The following is a 22,315-nucleotide window of genomic DNA, read 5'->3' as shown; positions in this document are numbered from 1 at the left end:
ACGACTGCAGGCATCAAGTGACAACCCTCAAAGCAGCCCAGCACTAGGCTGGGAGGGCTGTGTGTGGAAACAGGGTGGCTGAGTGAGGCTGGAGAAAGCAGAGAATTTTGGTCCCCTGGCTGCAGAGGACTGCTGCTAGCAGAGCCGCTGGGGTGAGCGGGCCCAGAAAAAGACACAAGACCTGAGGAACACCCGTAACCTTTATTGACCCCTCACAGGCTCCTCGGGCTGCCCCACAGAGGCTGCAGCAAGGCCTCTTCTCCTCCAGAAATGGCCAATGCACAGAGCTGCAGCCAGAGCTGCTGGCGCCACCTACAGGCAGGCTGCCTGCTTCCTTCCCAAGGGGACAGGATGCTCCCCTCTACCCCAGCTGGGGAGTGGCCCTGGCCACCCCTTTGATGCCAGCCCCACAGATGGCATCATCTGTGGTCAGGCCGGGCCATCTCCCTTCTCAGACCTCATACCCGGGCCCTCAGGGCTGCTGCCCTTGCTCCGGAAGTGGTCTCTACTTCGCTTCTTACTGCCGTGGAAGCCTACAGTCTCCACCACGGGGGGTCCTGGTGGGGAACAACTATGGGTCCCCACCTCCTGCAGGCCCCCACAGGGGCTGCTCCACTCCTCAACATCTGGGCTCCCAGGTCCGGCCAAGTGGGCCAGCTCCACAGGGCCCTCACCCCTGGCAGTGCCCAGGTTCCTCAGGGCGCCCCTGCCTGGCTCTCCCCTTTTCCTCAAGGCCCTCTTCCTCTCGGGTCTGGCCTCGCTGGCTCGGGCTGGTTTGGTGAAGATGACTCTTCCCTCCCCGCAGCTGGAGGGATCCTGGTTGAAGGATGGAACATAGTCAGTGTGGGTGGCCAGGTTCCGGGAGCCCAGGAACGCCAGGGCAGTGGCCTGATTACTCTGCTCAGTGACCGCGGCCACGTCTTTCAGACTGTACTTGGTCCAGCGCTCAGGGTGTGCCACGTAGTCAGGAACAGGGGGCACCCTCGGCAGGGCAGGGCGGCAATGGCCCCTGCCCAGGCCCTCCATTGGAGGTTGGCTTGAGGGCGACACGGGCTGCCTGAAGCCTCCACAGTCACTCATGCTGGTTTGGGCTGGAGCCCGCCTGGCCACCCCCTCCAGGCAGTCAAATATGTCGTGGCTACGCTGGGAGAAGGTGGAGCTCATGCCTCTAAGGTGGAACGGCTGCACTGTGGCTGTGGGGAGGCTCGTGGGCAGCAAGGGGGGCTCATCGGAGCCCAAGTCCTGCTGGATCTCCCCAGGCAGCCCCTCTGGGGATAGTGCTTCCAACTCCACATCACCAGGCAAACTGAGGTCGGAGTCTGAGTCACTGATGGAGAGTGTGTCAGAAGGCAGGGTGTCGTACTCTGTCCCTTGCTTGGCCTCCAGGCCCGAGGAGAGCTTACTTGGTTCTGCCTCAGCCATATGTCCCCAAGGCCACGCCACACCTAGACCAAAACAGCCCAGGAAGTTTGTTTCTGAGAAGACGCAGTGTTTAGAACAAGCCCCTCCTGCAAAACAGGATCAGCAGGAAAGAACGTGTCCTACGAAGGAACGGGGTCCCCCCCGCACCCCCACCCCCAAAAGCCCTCCTCTCACCTCCGTCGTCTGCTGGGTGCCTGTGTTGACACTGGAGTGCTGGCTGGACAGCCAGGTGGGCGTAGTCCTGGTGAAGGTCCTCGGGGGTGTGGCGGTCTCTTCCACTAGTGCCCCAGGTTCAGCTGCTAAACAGTACCTAGGTGAGGATTGTGAGGAGAGAGTCAACCATCAGACCAGAACTCAAATACGCAAAGAGGTGCTGGGATCCAAGTAACCTGAGGGAGCAAAACCTGAATTTACAGAGCCCCAGACACAGGCCAGGAACATGGGCAGACTTTTGACCCATTACCTCCCTTAATTCCAACAATCTGCTCTGTCCACTCTGTCCAGGTAGGCTTAGAGAGACTAAGTGGCCTGCTCGAGGATTCTGGCAGTCAGCAGCCAGAGCCTGGATGCAGGGCTGGGAGCAGCCTCTGCTGCTCTCTACCCATCTCAGACCAGCAGGGTCGTTACGAACTGCTTACTGCGTATGGCATGACCTGAGAACTCCACAAAGACTGGGCACCTTCCTGGTCCCTGGGGAGGTTTGCTCCTGTTTGCTGGGAGATCCCTGGGAGCTCCAGAGGGGTATGCACCCAAGCCCTTGGCTTCTGAGAGTCAAGCTCTTAGGTGTCAGCAATCATCTGGAGCAGGCTTGCTGGCAGAGGCAAGCCCCCACAGCTCCCGGAGCAACCTCCGGTGGCGTTTCTCCTGTAGGTCACACTCAACTACCCCCACCTTCTCCAGCCGCGCAGAGAAGTGCTGCCAACTCCCGTTTGGCGGTCGAGTGTGACTGGGTGCCTTGGAGTCCGTGTCTCCGGGCTCACAAGACAGCCCAGCGCCACCCTTCTGCACTGTCCTTGGCCTGTCCGTCCACCAATTCCTCCTTTCCTCGCCCAGGGTGCACCCCTGTCTCGTGCGCTCAACGAAGATGGGGTCAGGCGGACCAGGAGGGGCTCTGAGTGTCCTCTACCAGGCCAAACACGGGCGACATCGCGATTCCTTTGGGGCGTGGCGCTCCCCAGTGAAGGAACCACCCTGGGAGAGGAAGGGGACACGCAGCACAGCCCTGGGGTCTGCTTTAGAGCCGGCAGGGCCCGAGGAGGGAAATAACTTGCCCACGTCACAGGGTACGTCGCAAGCAAAGCGGGAGTTCCAAGCGACCCCGCTGCCTGGGTCTCACTCCCGCCATCGGCACCAGCGGGCGCCACCGCGACCCACAGCCACAGCCCAACTGGAGCGGCGCCCGCGGGGGACATGGGATCGGGCCCCACGGGAAGGACTCCGGGAACGGCAGAAGGAGCCCAGGCTGAGGGGCGGACGTCCCGGTCGCGGGGCCGGGGCCGCGGCTCCCTCCGGTGGTTTCCTCACTCCCGCCGGCGCCTCTCCCAGGCCCTGCAGGCTCTCCGTGTCGGGAACCAGCGAATGGCCTCGGGTCTGGGTCTCCGGAACCCAGCCAGGCGGGACGGGTTCCCAGGGCCAGGCCACAAGGGGCGGGGCACAGCATTACGTAGGGGTCTCCGGCTCCGGCCCTCCCTCGCCATAAACCTACCGGATCCCCTCGTCCGGCCGTCTCCATCTTGTCGGTGCCGTCTGCGCGTGCGCCGCGCTCAGCCCTCTGGGAAGCCGAGTCCTGCGCCTGCCGAGCGCCGTAGCTGCCATGCCGGGAAAATTACATCTCCCACAAGGCACTGGGCCGCGGCTTCCAAAGCCTGTCGGAACTCGCGGCCTTGTGCGCATGCGCCCACCTTTCTTCCCCGGAACCTCCAGTTCCCCGCGCTTGGGGCAGGTTCCGGAGCAGCCCCGGACATGGCGGCACTCCGTCGAGAACAGAGCCCGGAACTGACGAACGAGAGGAGGAAGAGGAGGAGTCAGGCCGCGACTCCCAGAGTGCTCGAGGACAAACGGCCGGCAGCGCAGGTCTCCCAGGGCCTTGGTGCCCCCTGCCGGAAGTCGCGAGGACGGCAGCCACCTCGAGCAGGAAGTGCGTCATCGCGCACGGTGGGCGCGGAGCCGTTCCCGGGCACTTCCGGTCCCGGCCGGAAGCGGAGGTTGTTGTTCGTACCGTGTTCCAGCAGCCAGCATCCGGGGGCGGGGCACCCTCGCCTGGCGGGGGACGCCGACCGCTGGTCCCTTCCCGCGCTGACGACGGGCCCAAGGGCCCCGTGGGGAAGCAGGGCCGGTCTTTCCGCGCGCCGGTCCATCCGGGCGGCGCAGGGGCGCGCAGACCGGCAGCCACTCGTGGCAGCGGCCTGTAGCTCAGCCTGCCAGCGCGGGTAGCAGATCAGCCTCGGCCTGAAACGGAGCGCGAGGCCCCGGGTTCTGCCCCGACGGGCCACGTCTGCCTTGGCCACCAGCCCTAGGGTGGCGCCACACGTTGCCCCTTCTTTATGGGGGGATCTTTGTCCCCCACAAACTCAAGGTGCCCCCGTTCCCCTGCCTGCCAGACAGCGACCACACGCCGGCTGGCTCACCCTCCTCAGGGTCTGCTGTCCCGGCGCTCGCTGGAGCCCGGGATTCAAGGACCTCTTGGGGCCCCACCCAGAGACACTGCCGCGCACTTCTGGGCTTCTTTATTCTTAAGACTGCCCCTCCCGCCCCAGGGCCCACCAGGAACCGCAGCCCATCAGACCCCGAGTTTGTCCTTTTCTGCGTCACATTGCAGCTTCCAGAGGGCCATGCAGGAGGTGACACCCAAGTCGCTGGTGTCACCAGCCTTGGCCAGGATGTCCCTGGGGCCTTGCAGGACAGGGGGAAGCAGAGATGAGGGGGCTCCTTGGACCATTGTGTTTGCCCAAACAATCCACCCAGGCACAGAGGGTGGAGAGCAGCAAGAGGGGGCCTGCCGAGACCCTGTAACCCACCCACAACACAAGGCCGAAACTGGCCTGCAAGGAAGCTGCTGGGAGCCTCAACATGAATCCCAGCCAGGCCCATGTTTCCTCGAGGGTCAATGAAATGTGCCAGCATCCTGGACTAGGAAAGCAGCCTGACTCAGCAAGCTGGGGGGCAGATAGGAGAGTCTAGGCAGAGCCCATTGGTTGTAAGAGCTCAGACAAAAGGAAAAGATCCAGTGAGGGCCTAGGAGGCTGCTTGGCCTCAGGGCCTCAATCCACCATGGTGGGCTTGGTGGGCTCCCCAAGTGGAGGCTGAGGTCTTCCCCTCCAAACACTCTGAGACGTGGCTTAGGCCTTGGGTCACCCAGCTCCTCGATGGAACATATATGGGCACAGAAGAGATCCTCAGACACTTGGGAGGGGCAGTGTATCTATTCTTTACTGTGCTGTCTGTCACAAGTAAGGGGGATCTTGCAGCCTCCCCCCGCCCCCCACCCCAGGCACACCTTGTATGGCTGCAGGCCCCTCCTGGAAACCAACCATCAGTGTGTGCCCTGGGGGCAAGGTGGGAGTGAAGTGGAGGCAGCTGTAGGCGGCAGAGCCCAACCAAGGCGCCCTCACCACATGGGGTGTTCCCCAGGGCTCCTGCCAGCCCACCAGGCAGGCAGCCTCTCTTGGCCTGACTCACCCTGGGCCTGGCAAAGTTCACAGAGCTGAGACCCTCCTGCACCAGGCTCCCACGCCCCTCCAGTTGCTCCCTGGGTCTCGGATGCTGCCAGCACAGGAAGGGGTCAGACAGTCCTGTTAGCATGCCTGATTTTCCTTCTTTATTAAATGACTGTTTCGAGATGTAATTACAATTGAAAGTGACATGTTAGAAAGGACAGGTGCATTGAAGGCATAAGAGTGCTCATAGACCTGGCTCTAGAAACCAGGGCAGGAAGGGAACAGGGGTTAAAAAGGTGAGAGCCGTGCAGCCCACAGGACGGGCGGGGCAGGCAGACACAGCCCCCCCAACTCAGCCAAGCTGAGCCTCTGGGTGAGTGGCCCCCAGGAGAGGTCTGGCTGGGCAGGCAGGGCTCCCCAAGGGGCCCCAGAAGCAGAGGGACTCCTGCCCTATGGTCCCCAAGGCCTGGGCCGAGCTCTACTCACACACACGCCACCTACATGTGACGTTAGCCCCGAAAAGGTAACAGGAAAGTTCAGAACAAAAACAAAACCTCAAAAGTAAAAAGGCTAAGTGTAGCAGAGTAATACCGGAAATGTTATATATACACAGGCGGTGACCGGCCCCTCAGAAGCGTCCGGGTCGCTCTGGGGTCACTGCAGGGGTTCCTGCGGCTGGAGCTGCAGGCAGCCTCAGTACACAGAGCTGTTCCGGATGCCACAGCACAGCACCATGCTTAGGATCATCTCGAAGATCTGTGGGGAGGTGACAGACGGTGCAGTCAGCACCCAGCAGCCTGTGGGAGGAGGAGCCCCCTGAGCAGAGGCCCTGCCACTCACGATGACAGCTCACCATGATCACAGCAACGACGATGGCTGCGATGCCAATGAGGTACAGCTTCCCAGAGAAGAGGTCGTCGATCTTCTGGTGGCAGTCCTCCTGCAGGGCGTGGCCAGCAGGCAGACAGGGGGCTGGCCTCAGCTCTCAGCCCCCTCTTATCACACAGCAACCCATGGTCATTACGGAAAGACCATGGAGGGGGCTCAGGAAGGTGCTACCCACCTCAGCAGAGGCAGGGGCAGTGGCTAGGCTTCTGCCTCGGTTTTTATCACCCACAGGACGTACAGCCCGTGCCCGTTACCGCTGAGAGGTCACGATTATTGTTACCACTAGTGCCCTAAAGTATCATGGGCATGCATCTCAGAGACAGACATTCGACGAGGCCTTGGTGGGCGATTTCTGCAGAGTGCTGCAGACCCCGGGATGCACCACCAGCCGTGGGTGCTAACCCGGGCGGTTGGGGTCCTTGCACCACTAGCAGTGCGAGGGGAGGTGTGCGGCCTGCGTGAGCTTTCAGCTCCCGGGACTGCCACCTTCTCTACCTGGAACACGTGGCACAGGGCCAAGGTCAGCCTCACCCCTTCTCTCCAGAACTGGGCCACAGTACCGCACGGTGTGGCGGCTTCCCTGCCAATGCCAGCCAGGGAACTGTGCAGCCTGCCCTGCCCCTAGGACCCACCCAGGGGAACGGGGACACGGGGAGACCTGCCCACAGCTGTGCACCTTGAAGAAGTTGCTGATGATGTTGCTGCCGGAAGGACACAGGCTGTTCTTCAGCAATGATGTGGTCAGTGCGGACAGCGTGCTGGAGCCACAGCAGTTGAGCTGCAGAGACCGAGGGCGTGAAGTCAGCCCCACGCACACAGGGAAGACGATGGCTCAGAGCTCCGGGGCCAGACTTCCTCCCTGCACAGGGATCCCCTGCACCCCAGGTGGCCTGCCCCACCAGACTCCCACCTGGGGAACAGAAAGTCACTGAGGAGACCATCTGGCCAGGCCCTGAGCACCTAGAGGTCCTAAGGGCACATCCTGCTCCTGAGGTCTGGGCTGAGGCAGGGCTCACCCATGAACACAGACACCCCCACCCCCGGCCACCCCACGCACCGTCTCATGGAAGGTTTTCACCACAGCCTTGGCATTGCTGGCGTCGTCATCCACCACGGCCTGCTGCAAAGCCTGGTCGTAGAACTGCTTCACATCCTTGGCGATCTGGGAGAGAGGCAAATCACACGCAAGCAGGGACCATCCCCCCATAGCTCTCCCAGGGAAGGTGTGCTTCTAGGACAGCCTCCGGAGGTGTACTCCCAGCTGCCCCGAGAGGCCTGGCCAAGCACTCGGCCCTGATACCACATCTCCATAAAGCCTCCCAAGAACTTCCTATTAGGTGGGCCCCAGGAGGAGCCCAGGGAGCACCCTGCAGACTGTGGGTAAGACCGACTGCCACCCGCGAGCTGAACAGAGGGCGCCCCTCCATCCCCTTGAGGCCCCGCTTGGGCTCAGGCTCACCTGGTCCTTGTTGACAAAGCCCCAAATGCCGGCGGCCACCTCACAGGCAAAGAGGATCACGAGGCAGGTGAAGAACTGGGATCCAAGCAGGGCCCAGAGGAGGGGGCAGAGAAGGAGGGAGTCAGCCTGTGGGCAGGGGCCCAGACCTGCACGGGCAGCGCGGGCCTCGCTGTCCGCAGAGAACAGCACCCAAGTGACCAACAGGCGTGTGTCTGTGTGTGTGTGGGTGGATGTGAGGGGTGTATCTGCCCCCCATATCCCAACCAGAATGAGCCTAAGACTCGGCCCAGCAAAGAGGCGGCACTGCACCACACCCTGCTGGAGCGGGAAGGACAAGATCGGTGGGGGGGTCAGCAGGTCGGCACGTTCAGGATGGCTGCAGACCCCCAGGGAGCCGTGTGCTGCAGTGGGCCCTGCTGACTCTGACCCCGCCCTCCCCACCCCCTCTCACCACCCTACCATGAGAAGGGGGTCAGAGGGTATGTCTCAGTTTCCCCCACTAGAGGCACAGGCACAGGATCAGCACAGCTAGGCTCAGCATTCTGTCAGTGGGCGGCATGACAATCGGGGCTGAGACTCGCTCCCTACTGTGTTTGTGGCTTTTTTTTTTTTAAAGAAAGAAAGACAAAAGGCTACTTAGGAACTAGACACGATGGAGATCGACCCCGGTGGGATTTAATTTAAGAACCAAACAGGAAAAACAGAGGGCTGACATTCTGGGGAAAGACATGGAGGCCTGAGTCCTCGTCCAGGCTGGCTGGGCAAGGGGGGGCATCCAAGTGCCACCTTGGAGGCCTGCTGGGTGGAACCCACACTGTGTCCACTGGAGTTCCTGGTCCTGCTGCCCCCTACCCCGAGTCTGTTCTGTGGCCCCTGCCCAACTCAGTGAACAGGACACAGCTCCTTGCCCCTGGCCCCCAACCTTACCGTCCCCAGCAGGCACTGGGACTCCTGGATGGCCCCGTAGCAGCCCAGGAAGCCGACGAACATCATCACAGCACCCACAGCAATGAGAATGTAGATGCCTTTGCAGGGGACAGAGGGACACCTGATAAGCCCACTCAAGACCCCTCCCAGCCACGCACACACTACCGCACAGAACTCTGCAAGGAAGACCTGGGGACGCTGAGCGCCATGGGGCCGAACAGTGAGGAGCCAAACAGAAAGGGGCCCTGCAGCCTGTGGCTTGGCCTGGCCATGTGAGTTCCCCTCTCTGTGCCTTGGTTTCCTCTTCCATGACGTGGGAGGGACACTGATGATGCAAGGTACCTAATAAGTTCTCAGAGAACATGGCCCACCACTCTCAACCTGCGCTGCTCCCAAAAGCCTCCAGGGCTCGGCGTGGGAGGCAGAGAAAGACCACCCCATCTTAGTGTGGGGAGTGACATGTCAGAAGCTGCATGGTGGGCTCAGCACTTGGCCTGGGGGCGGGGGACAGGCTACTCCTGTTGGTGTGTGATCCAGGAGTGGGGTGGAGGGCCTCGCAGGCACTGGTGCCCGCCACACGGCAGCCCACTTCACTGCCCCTGATTTGGGGGGGGCGGGGGGGTCAGCATTTGAACCTGGCTGCTCTACCTGGCTGCTGGCGGGGGTCAGGGGCTCTAATGGCTTCCAGGGCCCCAGCCCTGAAGGGTGGAACCTGCCACATGAGGTGGCCGGTCCTGCCAAAAGGGTGGGTGGCAGCAGTGCAGAGTGATGGGGACAGCTGAAGGAGGGCATGCAGGGCTCTGTGTACCTTCCCCACCTGGCCTGTACCCACCAGAGTGGGCAGCAGGCTCCTGGGAGGCAGAAAGGGCCACCAAAGGGCAGGGGAGCACTGGGAGCCTAAGGGGTGTCCAGCCTGGCCCTGCTGCCCTTTCCGGTGTCCACGGCCCACTCAGGCCGGGCCATGTGCCCCTTGGGAAACGCTGTCTGCATCTCTCCAGGGCCACCCCTCATCCCTCAGCAGACTGCGGCCCATCCCCCAGTTGCCACGGCAACACTGAAGGCAGCCCAAGCCTCCCTGCAGAGATCCAGGCCCATTGTCCCTCCCCAGCCAGGGAGAAGAAGCCGAGGTCAGGACCCATGCCAGGCTTAGAAAACGCCCAGGCCTGGGGCTCGGCCATCCAACCCTCCTTCCTGGGCAGATGAAGCCTCTGGCTGGCACTGGACATGCCAGGGACACCCTGCAGGTGGCTCCCCACTTGGGGGTCATGGCACCTGTGACCTAGGTCTTCCTCTTCTCAAGCCTTGAGAGGAGGGAGGGTCCCCCGGGCCTTGTTTCCTGCGTTGTCAGGTCAGGTTCGGAGGGGACGAAGGGGTGGGGGGCGGGTCTCACCTTTTTTTGTTCTTTCTTAGAGGGTCCTGCAGGGGGTGGGAGGCCAAGAGTTGGGTGCAAGGTGGCCAGGCCACGGTCCTAGGGCTGCCAAGCCCTTCCTAGGCTCCAACCCCAGACCTGTCCCCACACCAGGCCCCATCTAAAGCCTCTGGCCACCCGCCCTGCAGCCGTTCCCTGGGGGGTGCTGGGCTACCCCAACAAACCCACCCCTCTTCCCTGCTTCGGACAAAGAGCCTTTTGTCAGGGCCCAGTCTGCTGCTCTAGAAGGCCTATTCTGGGATGGGATGGGCTGGGACTTGGTGGTCAGAGGGGCTTGGAGCAGCCCCCACCTTCTGGGGGCACAGACAGAGCCTGAGTCCATCGGGTGGCAGGCCCAGCCTAGAGTGGACTCCCCTGAGGGCAGGCTCCCCCATGCCTGGACGTGAGAACTAGCGGCCCAGGGTGGAGGCCTGGTGTGGCCCATGGCTAGCATCTGGTGGCAGGCACCTGATTCCGATGCCAGCCCTGCTCTGGTGCTGGGGGCAGCCGGCAAACCCCTCCCCATGACACCTCTGCCCCGCTGGAGCCTCTCCACAGCCCCGTGGTCTCTGCCTTCTGCCAAGGGCTGGAGAGCGGGAGTGGGGTCACATGTATCTGCTCCAGACCGGCCCCATGTGGGGGCCAGAGCACTGGGCTGAACCCTGCCCTTACCCAGCCTGCCCTGTAGGCCACCTCACCCGGCCCAGCCCCAGCCTTCAGCTCCTCTCCAGCAGCATCGGGCCAGACACCAGCCTACGAGCAGGCACCGCTCCACCCACAAGGCGAGAGTGACCCCTTCCCAAAACACCTGCTCTGGGGCTACATAACTCCACGGTGTGCAAAGCCACACGCCTGCCATGGTGCCCCAGGTCCTGAAGAAGGGGACTCGGTGGGCAGGAGGACGGGAAACAGGCTCTGGAAACGACCCTGCTCTGGGGCAGGCGCACGCCTGTTGTGACTGGCCCGGATGGTGGTGGCCCCGGAGGGCAAGGCCCAGGCTTGCTGGGAGGCCCCGCTGGACCTCAAATACCCCCGAGTGTCTGGGGAGGGGCAACAAGTGGACAGGGAGGGATTTGAGGAGAAAAACACCCCTTGAGGGTTCAGAGGACAATGGCCAGGTCCCCGCCACTGTGTCCTCGATCACGTGGGCAGTGCTGATTGCTTTCCAACCCCAGGAGGGCACTATGGCCCCGAGGGAGGGCTAGGAGCCTGGTCAGGGGCATGGGACCCTCCTCCCCAGGAACGGCTGGGTCTGGGAACCCATTGTGAGCCACAGACTACGTCTCTGGGGAGGACAGGGGCCGTCCTGTCTGGATGATGCTGTCTGGACCCAGCCCTGTCCCCCTGGAGAGGAAGAGTGGGGGCAGGCATGGGGACAAAGGAATGGGCACCCCTCCTATAGCCAGAGCCCGCAGCCAGCCCTGGGACATCTGGGAGGGACGGTGAGTGTGTGGGGCCATTTCAGCAGCCAAGTGTGTCCCCTGCCTTGGTGGGGAGCCAGGCCTCTTCCAGAGAGCCAGGAGCCCTGAACCCTGGAGTCCACACACTTCCTGCCCACTCTGTAGGGGTAGCAGGCAGTCCCTAGGGCCCCTCCCTTGAAGGACAGGAACATCTCAACAAACACTCCCAGAGCTGCCCAGTTCAGGCCCCCGCACGCAGCCTAATAAGGCAGCAAGGAGCAGCTGCTTGCCCCGCGGCAGTCACGCACCCCTCCCCTGGGCCGTGGCTCTCAGGGCAGCCCAGGCATCCAGCCCCACCCCTGCCTGGGGAGCCTCCCCTTGAAATACCCATGTTAAAATAAGAAAGGCCTTCACACAGCCCATCTCTGACTCAATCCTTCTGTTCAAAGAGCCCTTTCTGGCTGGCCGCCGGCCCACCCAGCATGCCCCATGCCCCAGCGCCTCCTTCCCCTGGCCATCTTCCTCATCCCGAAGACCCCAGCTCCTCCTGGCAGCCCTCCCTGACTGCCTGTCTGCCGCCACCCCTGTGTGCACTCACCTACATAGAAGGTGTTGGGTGCAGGCCGGTCTCCCAGCTCCAGATAGAGGAGGTTGGTGGTCTGTGGGTCATGGCGGAGCCACAGAGCCACACCCAGGATCACGCCTCCAGCCAGCTGGGAAGAGAATGGGGAACAGCGTCACACGCAGCCCAGAGCGCTGCAGGAATGAGCCCACCACGTGCACACCTGCGGCATCTCCACTTGGGAAAGGTGGGGGCCAGGGGCCAGGGCAGGGGGCTGCCCTCTCCAGGCAGCAATATCTCCAGCTATTGGCTCTGCTGGGCTGGCTCTTGAGAAGCCCTGGGTATCAGAGACCATGTGGCCAGCACCTCTGCAGGTGACTCCAGGGCAGGGTTGCCAGATAAGGGGCGGGACAGCTGGTTCAATTTGCATCTCAGATGATGAATACTTTTTTAGTATAAGTGTGTCCCAAATATTGCATGGGATATACTTGTACAAAAAAATAATTCGTTGTTTCTCTAATGTTCAAGGTTAACTGGATGTCCTGTATTTTTATTTGCTAGATCAGGCCAGAGATCGCACCAGGTCCTCCTCCAAGGGGGCAGCCCCACCCCAACCATCCTGAGCCCCTTTGTGGACTGCCCTAGGTGTGCTGGGAATCCCAGGCTGGGGACCCACAGTTCTGCTGCCAGAATGGGGTGGGGATCTGATGCCGCCATCCAGGAAGCTCTAGGGGCTGGGGCCTGTGGCGGTTTGTGGGATAAATCTCTGCTGCTGTATGCCCTGGGAAGGGAAACTGGAAAGACACTGGTCAAGGTAGGCTGTCAGGGAGAGAAGGGCACGTGGCTGGCTCGGGGCTGCAGCTCAGTAGGTGGAGTGGGCAGACTGACGAGGGAGGCCCTCCAGGACTGGGTGCCCTCGTGCACATGACCACATGGCCACTTCTAATGGGAAGGGGGGTCTGCTCTTGAGACTAGGCCTGGGGTCAGGCCCAGACCAGCCCATCCTAAGCACCTGACCAGGCCAGGCATGTGCCCCTGGCTGTCCCCTGCCCACAATGTGCTCCCCCTTGGCCTCAGTGCCTGTCCCACTGGTGGTGGGGGCACCACCTGTCCCTCACTGTCCCTGACATCTCGCACCATGCAGGGCACTTCGCAGACATGCAGTCCCCATGAGTGACCCGTGACCTGAGTCCTGCCTGCCCCCGCCTCCACTCCAGTCACCTCGGCTGCTGTATACACATGGGGGCAGGGCCCCCTTCAGATCCCTTCTGGGGTCCCTCCGCTCCCAGCATGAAGTCCTGGAGACACTGAGCCAGAGCCCCTGACCATAGTGGGAGGCCCACATCCCCGAACAGTCTGGGGGTCAGGCCTTACCTGCCCCCGCCTCCCTGGGAGGACATTAAGAGAACAGCATACAAACCCAGTCCTGGAAGTGCCCAGCCCCCGGGCAGGGACCACCCGGGGAAAGGGTGTGTCAAGGAGCCGGCCTGGCAAAGGGAAAGCGCAGGGGTCGGGGTCCCACATGAGGAGCTGGTGCCTGGCCCTGGCCACGCTGCCCTCATGGGACACCAGGCCCCAAGGGCTTCCTGGAGGAGGAAGCAGGGGGACGCAGACCACCCAGCCCAGAGGGGAGTACCAGGGGCACTGAGGGGCACACTGCCCCGGCTGGCTGGGTAGGCCTGGAGGAAGTGGGCGCTGGCAGCAGAGGCCTGCCACCCCAGCATGGGGTGCCTCTGGACACTGACCCCACCAGACGCAGGGCTACTGGTCAAATGGGGAAGGGAAACTGAAACCTGACACCTGAGCAACCACCTGGGGCCCAGCTCCTGCTCCTGCTCCTGCTCCAGCTCCCTGGCCAAGGTGGTGGTTGCTAGGGGGTGGGGTTGGGTGCTCAGTAGAGTGCGTGTGGGGTTCAGGCCCAGCATCACAGCCCACCCCCAAGGAAAGGCCTGAGCAGCCCTGGGGACGCCCTGGGCAGGCTGGCTCCAGGGCCTCAGCAAGGGAGGGGCAGGGGGTCTGTGGGCACCCCTCACCCCCTGCTGCACTGGGCCTGCTGAGCAATCACTGCTGGGCTCGTACCCGCAAAGGGATCACTGCCAGAGCCCCTCAACCCCCAGCAGGACGGCCAGGGTCCCTCTCCGCACGCCCCCACCCACTGGCCTGGGGCTGCGGTTCCTCGGCAACTCTTCCTGTAAGCCCTGCCCCGGCCCCTCCTGCAGGAGGTGCACCTCGGTTTCCATGCTTTGGTTTGGGGGAGAATGGGACCTGACCTCCCCACCTGGACCCTGTGCCGAGGCTCCTCCTCCCCCTAGAGCAAGTGGAGCAGCATCAGGACCGTCCAGGCCCCGTGCACCTGCGGGCCCAGCCGAGAACAGCCGGACAGCTGGGGTGCTGAGGCGCCCCTCGCATGTGTGGCAAGGCCCTGGTGAAGCCAGGGGCCCGGCTCCCAGAATCCCCCAGGAGCAGACAGCTAGTCGCTCCTCTGCGCCTGTCACACCATGAGGGCGGGACGGCCTGTGGACCATGTGGGGACTGGGGGGGGTGTGGGGGGAGGTGGCACTGAGAGTTGCCGTGGTAACTCTGGCTTCCTCCAGCGGCTTTGAAATTGTTATTAATTCTGTTTTGAAACTGCGGTCCAGAGAGGGCTTCGAGACGTTGCAGGATGGAGAAGCGAAGGGGGCAAGGGGAACCCCCGCCCGTCTCCTCCTCTGTGGTCACAGAGACCTGGTTACAAAGCCTGACTCAGCCACGGAAGCTGAGGGGCCACGGCAGGTGGCCCAGCCTTCCTGAGCCTCAGTGTCCCTTCCCTGCCTCTTCAGCAGTGGAGTGTGGAGCAGCACCTGGCTCAGAAGATGCTCCTTGGTGCTGACCCCACACCACCCTGTCCCGGCTAGGCAGGGGCCCCCCCATCTTCTCTGTGCAGCCCCCAACCTCAAGAAGGGGGACGATCCCCTCTCAGGAGACGATGTCCTAACAGAAACGGGATGAGAGCAGGCTGAACCTACCCCCCACCCACAGATGGTGGGGCTGCAGGCAAAGTCACCGCTTCTTGCTGTTCTGGGAAGGGGGCTTCCCATCCAGACTCTAGGGCTGAGAGGGGAGGCTGCCTCCAGACAGGAGCCCCTTCGCCCCAGGCCCTCATGGCCGAGGGGTAACAAGGAAGCTAGTCCCAGTCTATGGGGCTGGGAAGAGCCGGCACTAAATCCACAAAGGATCCCTGGCACCTCTAATTGGGAAGAGCAGCTAGGCCAGGAGGGGACGGGAGAGGCAGCTGGGAATGGGGGACCCCAGCCTGCCCACCCAGTCATCCCATGGCCACCAAGAGCAGTCAGAGCTTCCCGGAAGCGGAGCAGGGGACGGGGAAGGAACACCCAGCTGGCCACCTCCCCAGGACCTCCCCAGCTCCTGAACAAATCACTGCGGGGCAGGCCAAGTTGTCTGGTGTCCAGCGGGGGCCTTGAGTTGGAGCCAGACAACAACAGTGGTGGCGATGGTCACCCCCAGTTTCCAGATAAAGAAACCGAGGCAGTGGGGAGGGGAACACTCCCCTAAGGTCACCTACCAGAGAGTACAAAGGCAGCTCTGAGGTCCCATGTCTGATCATGGGAAAGGCAGTGGGAGGGGTTGGAAGGGTGCCCCTGCCCCATAACGACCCCAGGAGGGCAGGGCTGGAGGTACCCGAGGCTCAAAAATGTGAAAGGAACCTGCTCTTCAAAGGCACCGTGGCAGCATGAAGAGCTGAGCACAGACAGGGCCGTGCAGGTGTCTGGCAGAGGACATGTGGCTGTAACAGAAAGAAAACCAATAGACCAACTTGTAAGGGACGGGTGACAGATGCAAACACACTTCACCAAAGACACGCACCGCCGGCAGATAAGAGACGAGAGGAGGCCGCACATCATCCGTCACCTGGGGACACCAAACAGAACCGCAGGAGCGACCCTGACAGCCCCTAGGCTGGCTACCGTCAAAGACAGCAACCAGGTCAAAGCACTGCTGAGGACGTGGAGTGACAGGAGCCCTTGGCCACGGCGGGTGGGATGCAGAACTGTGCTGCCATGTTGCAAAACAGTTGGATGGTTTCTTGGAAAATTAAACCCACACCCACCTGAGGACCCAGCCGTCCCACACCCATGTTATTGACCCAAAATAAAAGGGCACAGGTTTCCACAACCCTGCACATGAATGTTCCTGGCAACTCTCCTCGTAACAGCCCCAAACTGCAAACAGCCCACACGTCCTGACAGGCAAACGGAGGGACCCTGGGGTCTGTCCTAGAGTGATCCTGCAGGAACAGACCACAGACACAGCCGATGACATGGCTGAGCCTCCCAACAATTACACTGGATGAAAGAAGGCAGGACAGCAACAGGGGCTCGTGCCTCCTGATGTCATCTGTATGAAGGAGCAAGACAGGCAATTACACACAGCGGTTGCCCTGGGATGGCGGAGGACAGCGTGGGAAGGGACAGCAAGGAGGGGTGGCAAGGGCCCCAAGATGCTCTGGAGCTGTGGGTATGTCCACTCTCCTGATGGTGGTGATGGCGTCACAGAGGTACAAATATATCAACAAGTACCAAGTTGTACCCCTTAAATATGTGTACACCTAAATAAAGCTGTTTAAAACTCCACACACCCAAATCCCTGAAGACCGAACTCCTAAGGGGTAAGTGTTGCTTCTGGGTCTCAGAGGACCCAGGCTGCCACCACGGTGCTCACTCCCTACCAGGCAGTGTGAGACCCTCCGGGCACGCCAGGCTGCCTGCTGGCGGCAGAAACTTTGAAAATGCCCAGGTCTTTTCTGTGGGTCCAAAGTGGGAGACTGGACCAACTGCGAACTCATAAGGCTGGGGGTGGCTAAGCCCCTGCTGCTGGGCAACCTCAGGCCCACCTCCGCCGCTCTGTCATCTGATGTCCTCGTCTGCACAACGAGAAGCAAGCACGGAAGTGAACGCCAGTGAGCTGCGCAGTGCCACGCTGCGGTACCTGGCTCTTGACTCGCCATGGTTGTCATCACTGCTGGGTCGGGTGAATGACAGCATCTGGAATGTCTTCAGGCATCTCTCTCCCCAGAGACACTCCATGCAGGGTCACCAGACACCCCTCTGCTTGGGCCGGTCGGTTGCAAGCGGTGCTGCCACCTGCGCCCACCCGAGGACACGCCTGCAGCCCTCAGGAAGAGCCCCCCGGAGGCTCCATGCACGGGCACAGAAAGGAGCATTAGCAACGCTGTGAAGGAGTCTGTGTCTCCTCCTCCTTCCTGACAATTAATAAGTAACAGTCAACTTTAAGAAAGCGGGGTTGCCAAGCACGCCAGGTTCCTGCCCGGCCAGTTTCTGTTTCCAGGAAGTGGTCGAAAGGGAGCAGATGGCAGTGGCTCTTTCGTCCCGTGCCAGCGCCTGCTGCCCCGCCCCCGCCAGACCCCCAGGGCTCTGGGATGGGGGTTCTCCCACACCACACACCCCCCACCTCCCCAGGAAGGGGCAGGGATTGGGGCACCCCCTCCCTATATCACTTTCACCCAGCTGGCCCAAGTGGTCACCCCAAGTCCTACCCACATGTTCCAGTGGGCAATAAAGACCCCCTTTAAGCAGCAGCTGGGCCTTCATGAGCCTCTCAGTGCTCAGAGGGGCCACCAGGCAGGAGGCACACCACGGGCCTGGGGGCTACAGGCTCTGTGCCCGCTTGCTCCCACCTTGGGGGGCACACACAGCGTCGGGAAACACCAGAAAGTGCCACTTGAATTGGCAACTAGGAGGTGCTGGGGGCCTGAGAGATGCTCCCTAAGAGGGCAGTAAAGGCCAGAGGCAGGCAGGCAGGCAGGCAGGCAGGCAGGCAGGCAGGCAGGCAGGAAGGAAGGAAGGAAGGAAGGAAGGAAGGAAGGAAGGAAGGAAGGAAGGGGGCAAATTCCTCTGGAGACATTGGGATAAGCCAGTGGGAGGTGACTAGGCAAAGATGCTTTGGGGACGGTGTGCTGGAGGGATGGGGTGCAGGGAGAGAGGCTTAAGGTGCTGAGGCAGGAGGGAGGTCCAGGCTGCTGTCCCCTCCCAGACAGGCAGCGTGGGGAGCCTGGGTCCCTGTAGGCTGTCCACCCACCACAAGGGGACAGGGACTGGCCTGGGTGTGGAGGCTGGGGACAGGCCCAGACTCCTCCCTGGGTGCGAGGGCCCACCTCAAGCCTTCTTGGGAGGTGGGCAGCTGCCCTATGACCCCGTTGTGGCCTCCAGGAGCAGAGCCTGGTGTGGGGGGAGGGGAGAAGGAGGCACAAGGCGGGAAGGAAGCCTGGGGGCAGAGCAGGGATCCTCGCCTCAGACGGAAGCGGAAGCCCCAGTCATACGGCCTCTTGCCCTCAGGAAGCTGCCTGTCCCAGCATCTAAAAATAGTTGCCAGGGCAAGGACGCTGCCCTCCCACCCCACCCCCCACCCCACTGGCTGGGGGTGCAAGGAGCCACTTCCCTGGGGGTCGGGAGGTGAGCGCACGCTCTGGAAGACATGCTGCTATCACCTGGGAGGAGGTGCAAGCAAGGGCGGCCTGAGGGCAAAGCCCCTTCCAGGGCCAGACCCTGTGCCTGCCACCTGTCCCCCAGGCAGCGAAGTCAGGAAGTGCCCTGCTCCCCCACCCCAAGCCCACCCCTCCTCTGAGAAGCTCCTCCACAGGCTTTGTCCTGCAGAGAGGGGTATGCAGACACAGACAGTCCCCAGACCTGCTGGGAAGGACATGGCCAGGGGCTGCACAGTGTGGCTGGCCCCCCAGAGCTGTGAGCTTCAGAGGAGGGTCTAGGTGGGCCAGGTACCCACCAGGGAGGGGATGGGGGGGTGGGCCTCAGGCAGGTTACCAGAGAGTGGATGAGGGGTCCCTGGGCAGGTCAGGGTGTCTCTGGCCAACAGCAGCCCCTGAGAGGCTGCTGGGCGTGCCCTGGCAGAGGGCTGAGAGCCGGTACATGCTCCCACCTGGGTGTGGCTGCCAGCTTCAGGTGGCTGCAGGCCCCAGTGTGAGGACCCACAGCTGACACGGTCCTAGGGGCTACTCTGGGCTGTAGAAGCACAGTGGGTGAGCTCTGCTTTCCAGCCTCACCCTCACTCCCTCCTCCTGTGGTCACTTGGGAGCCTCGGTCTCTTTATCACCCAGTGGGCCTGATAATAATCCAGTACAGCTGGAGGCAGATGGGAGGGCTCCCAGCCCAGGGCCTGCCTGGCACAGAAGAGTGCTATTTCATGCGAGCCGTTATCATCTTCTTGGGGACAGAGGGAAAGACTGTTCCGTGCAGCCCCGAGGTCGGGCAGAACCCCTGGGGGTGGGGGAGCAGCCCCTGGCTGCACGGAGCCCGGGCCTTCAGCCAAGCAGAGCCAGCAGCTGTGTGACAGGGTGAGCTCCTGTGAGCCCTGGGTGGGGTTGGTGCCGGAGTCTGAGCTTCCCAAATAGTTGCATTTCAGGAGCCCCTGGGGCCCCACTCCAGAGCTCCAGGACCAGTCCTCCCAGCCCCAGGTCTACAGCCCAGAGAAGGTAGGTGGCCTGGGGTCCTCAATGCCGCTCCCCCAGCCACGCTAGGCAGCTCGCAGCCCCACCAGGAGCTTGCTGTCAGATGCAGTGCAGAACCAACCTCAGTGCCAGCCACAGTAACGGCACAGGTAACAGGCCACAGGGCGTGGGGCTCACCCCGAGGAGGTGTTGATGAGCCGGGCCGACGTGGGGCATAGAACAGTCGGTACAGGAAGATTCCAAGTACGAAGTGCAGGGCACCCTGCAGTTGCCCAACACCCACCCCTCCCCATGTGGCAGTGTGGCCTGAGGCTTCCTGTCTCACACCTTCTGACAATGACCACATGCTACCTCAATCACTGCACATCTTCAGATAAAAGGGTCGGGGTGCGAGCCCCAGATTCTGGCTGAGCTGGCCAGCTCCCTGCCCCCCAGGCCCCTGTGCTGTTTGGACCCCCACACCTGGGCTCTCTGGGGCCCCCTGCCTGGAGCACCCCACCACCAACTTGAGAAGCTTACAGACTCTGAGTTCCTGGGCACCCCAGCTCTAACATGCTTCCAGGCAGCCCTAGCCCCCAGACCACATGCCCTCGTGGGTAGCTGTCCCCACCTAGTCACCCACCCATCCCCGGCTACCAGCACCAGCATAGGACACCCACAGCCCTGGGAGTGAGGATCAACTGCCAGCTGACCAGTGGCCAGGACTCCCCCAATATCTGGGGGCCTGCCTGGAGGACCCCCAAGTGGTCTCACATGACTCAGCACCTGCTCTGCAGCCCACTAGGTAAAGGGACTGGGGTGGGGCCCAGAGGTACAAAGTGTGTGGGCGGGAGGGTGGCGGGGCTCACTTAGGAAGTCTAGAGGTTCCTGGAAGGCCGCCCAGCATGCTGGTCACACTACATTCCAAAGGACAGGTGGGACACTCGGAGGTGAAGGCCAATTCTAGGTAAGCTTTGTCCGTGCAGAGGGCCTCAGGAACAGGGTGGGTGCCTGCAGGGCTAGAAATCATTCAGCACTGGCTGCATTCTGCCTGGGTCCCAGGGAGCCTGGGCCAGAGTGAGGGGACCTGGGGCTTCTCCCCAGCCCCATCTCCACCCACTCTAGGGTCCTCTCTAAAACGCCAGGCCAGTGTAAAGGTGATGCCCTCTCCCTCCCAGGAGTATCTGGATTCTGAGCCTTATTGATTTTATGTCCAAAGATCTTCCCTCATGACAGGATTTCAGGCTGAAATGGGGGTGGGGGTGGGGGGTTGGAAGCAGTTATGAGGTAGGTATTGGGGGTGAACTGAATTTCTGGAGGTAGAACTGAGCCGGGGTAGGGGTGGGAGAAGGCCCCTCAGACCTGGGGAAAGGATGGCGTTGGGGGCCCACAGGCACCTGCCCTGTGCCCGCAGGAAGGGTGGGCAATGTGTCGGTTCCAGAGCAAAGACAGCCAGAAGGGGCAATCAGGGTCCCAGGCCCCCCCACCTCCTTGCCCGAGTCACAGCACAGATACCCTCAACATGGCTAGCCTGTCTCAAGGACAGACCACAGACTTCCTCTCTCAGCCCAGTGGCCCAACAACCATTTCTCCAAAGCTGGGCAGCCAAGTAGCCTGGGGCACCAGGGTAAGTCCACTGACCCACTGGGTAAAACAGGCACAGGAAGCCCCCCCCCCACCCCAAGCCTGCCTGGGTGGCAGCCCCTCTCCCGGAAGGCAGGCGACAGGCCTGCTCAGTGACAGACAGTCATGTGCTGTCTGGAAACGAGAATTAAATGCCAGTTAGCGAGGCTTCTCATTAGCCTCCTTCCCGGCTGGCTCTGGCCGCCTTGCCCTGGAAGGCAGCCACCAGCTGCATGGGGTTGGAGGAACAGCCAGTCCCAGGCAGGGGACACCACTCTTCTCCACAAAGTGACCTGCAGCCCCTCTCCTGGCTCCCTGGCCAGCCTCCAAGGACAAGGCTCATATACCCATTTCACAGATGAGGAAAGCGAGGCTCACATAGGCCAAGCACCCGCCCCAGGGCAGGGGCTCGTGTGGGTAAGTGGGGATGGGAGCCCCTGCTCTTCTGCCCCACTTCCAGCAGCAGGGGTCTTGAGTACAGCCACCTCTGCTCCTGGACCCACTCCAAGGGACAGGATGTCCACACTGCTCGGCGAGGGTGTTGGCACTGCTTAGGCCCACTGGCTGCCCCGTCCCCTGCCTCCCAGGACCCCGCCAGCCCCCAAAGCAGGCTCTGGTCAGGGCATGCTGAGAGTACGCTGCCTGGTGCCCTGAGTCTCAGCTGGAGGAGGAGGAGGCGGGAAGCGGGTGGGGGTACGTGTGGGTAGGTGTGTGCACATGGGTGTGCATGTGACCGGGCCCCTCCCTGGGGAAGCACGCCAGGCTGCCTCTGATGCCTCCTCCCACAGGGGAAGCCCTTTTTCTCTTTAAAATGGAACTTTTAAAAACTGCCCCATCCAGACATCCATGGTCAACCTCTTCTTCCCTGGCCTCTCCTGAGCCTACTGCACCATGTCTACAGCAGGCCCTGGGCCCAGGGCCCTCCCTCCACCCCGACCCCCACCCTCTGGGCCCTGAAGGGTGCCCAAAGCCCCCGCCCCCTGCCCCGGCACTTCCTGCACCTACAGGCTGGGCTCGCCTTGGCTGAGTTCCCTGTTAGATGCCTTGCCCGATATCCATTTCCTGACCCTCCCCACACCAAGCCCCTCATGACACTTGGGTGACTTAGCTAATCCACCAACAACCCCAGGAGATAGGGACTCTGAGGACCCCCAACTTTAGAGGGGAAGAAGCTGAGGCCCAGGACCAGAGCAGTGGGGTGGGGGCTCTGGCAGGTGGTGCCCATCAGCTCTGCACCCCTGGCTACCTCAGGGCTTAGCATGGGTGGGTGGGTCCACAGTCCGGTTCTCAATGCTCTGTGCTGGGTGGGCCCTAGGGTGGAGTCTTGGAAACATTTCCTTGAGCCCCAGAAAGCAGGCCCCGGGGATATGCTAGGCCTCCACCCTGGCTGCCTGGGAAACTACCAGACTCAGCCAGGCAAGGTCTCCGGGGAACCTGCCAGGAGACCTCCCAGCTGCAGCAGGTGGGAGGGGCTTACCCATCCCTGAAGCACAAAAGCCCGCTTCTGGAGA

At 62.2% G+C, this 22,315-nt stretch overlaps 2 protein-coding genes across 4 annotated transcripts; both read right to left on the bottom strand.

The window, feature by feature from the left end:
• Positions 1–182: 182 nt before the first annotated feature.
• On the bottom strand, positions 183–3,179 carry TSSC4 (tumor suppressing subtransferable candidate 4). 3 transcript variants are annotated; one of them, XM_008576350.1, is made up of 3 exons: positions 3,128–3,179; positions 1,597–1,732; positions 183–1,445 (listed from the first exon to the last, which is right to left on the bottom strand). In XM_008576350.1, exon 3 carries the CDS (start codon positions 1,420–1,422, stop codon positions 430–432), a length of 993 nt encoding a protein of 330 aa, XP_008574572.1. In that variant the 5' UTR covers positions 1,423–1,445; positions 1,597–1,732; positions 3,128–3,179; the 3' UTR covers positions 183–429. The 3 variants fall into 3 exon arrangements, with proteins under 3 accessions (XP_008574572.1, XP_008574573.1, XP_008574571.1); XM_008576351.1 differs by lacking the exon at positions 3,128–3,179 and adding an exon at positions 2,102–2,124; XM_008576349.1 differs by lacking the exon at positions 3,128–3,179 and having other exon boundaries at positions 1,597–2,259.
• A 2,037-nt stretch (positions 3,180–5,216) lies between these two features.
• Positions 5,217–11,874, bottom strand: CD81 (CD81 molecule). Its single transcript, XM_008576347.1, has 7 exons — positions 11,759–11,874; positions 8,353–8,450; positions 7,426–7,500; positions 7,024–7,128; positions 6,643–6,744; positions 5,932–6,018; positions 5,217–5,834 (listed from the first exon to the last, which is right to left on the bottom strand). The coding sequence occupies exons 2-7, from the start codon at positions 8,416–8,418 to the stop codon at positions 5,772–5,774; spliced, it is 498 nt and encodes a 165-aa protein (XP_008574569.1). The 5' UTR covers positions 8,419–8,450; positions 11,759–11,874; the 3' UTR covers positions 5,217–5,771.
• Positions 11,875–22,315: the final 10,441 nt, after the last annotated feature.

Source organism: Galeopterus variegatus, unplaced genomic scaffold (genome assembly GCF_000696425.1).
Source record: "Galeopterus variegatus unplaced genomic scaffold, G_variegatus-3.0.2 Scaffold1336, whole genome shotgun sequence".
In the NCBI taxonomy this organism is placed as follows: Eukaryota; Metazoa; Chordata; class Mammalia; order Dermoptera; family Cynocephalidae; genus Galeopterus; species Galeopterus variegatus.
The sequence above is the reverse complement of the archived record's forward strand: the minus strand, read 5'-3'. Positions and strand labels throughout refer to the sequence as shown.

Coding starts and splice junctions, on each gene's coding strand:
- TSSC4 (XM_008576350.1), bottom strand. CDS start 1,422: ATGGCTGAGGCAGAACCAAGTAAGCTCTCCTCGGGCCTGGAGGCCAAG.
- CD81 (XM_008576347.1), bottom strand. CDS start 8,418: ATGATGTTCGTCGGCTTCCTGGGCTGCTACGGGGCCATCCAGGAGTCC. Junction 7,129..7,425: donor GCTTTGTCAACAAGGACCAG/GTGAGCCTGAGC, acceptor CCTCTCTCCCAG/ATCGCCAAGGATGTGAAGCA. Junction 6,019..6,642: donor TCATCAGCAACTTCTTCAAG/GTGCACAGCTGT, acceptor CACGCCCTGCAG/GAGGACTGCCACCAGAAGAT.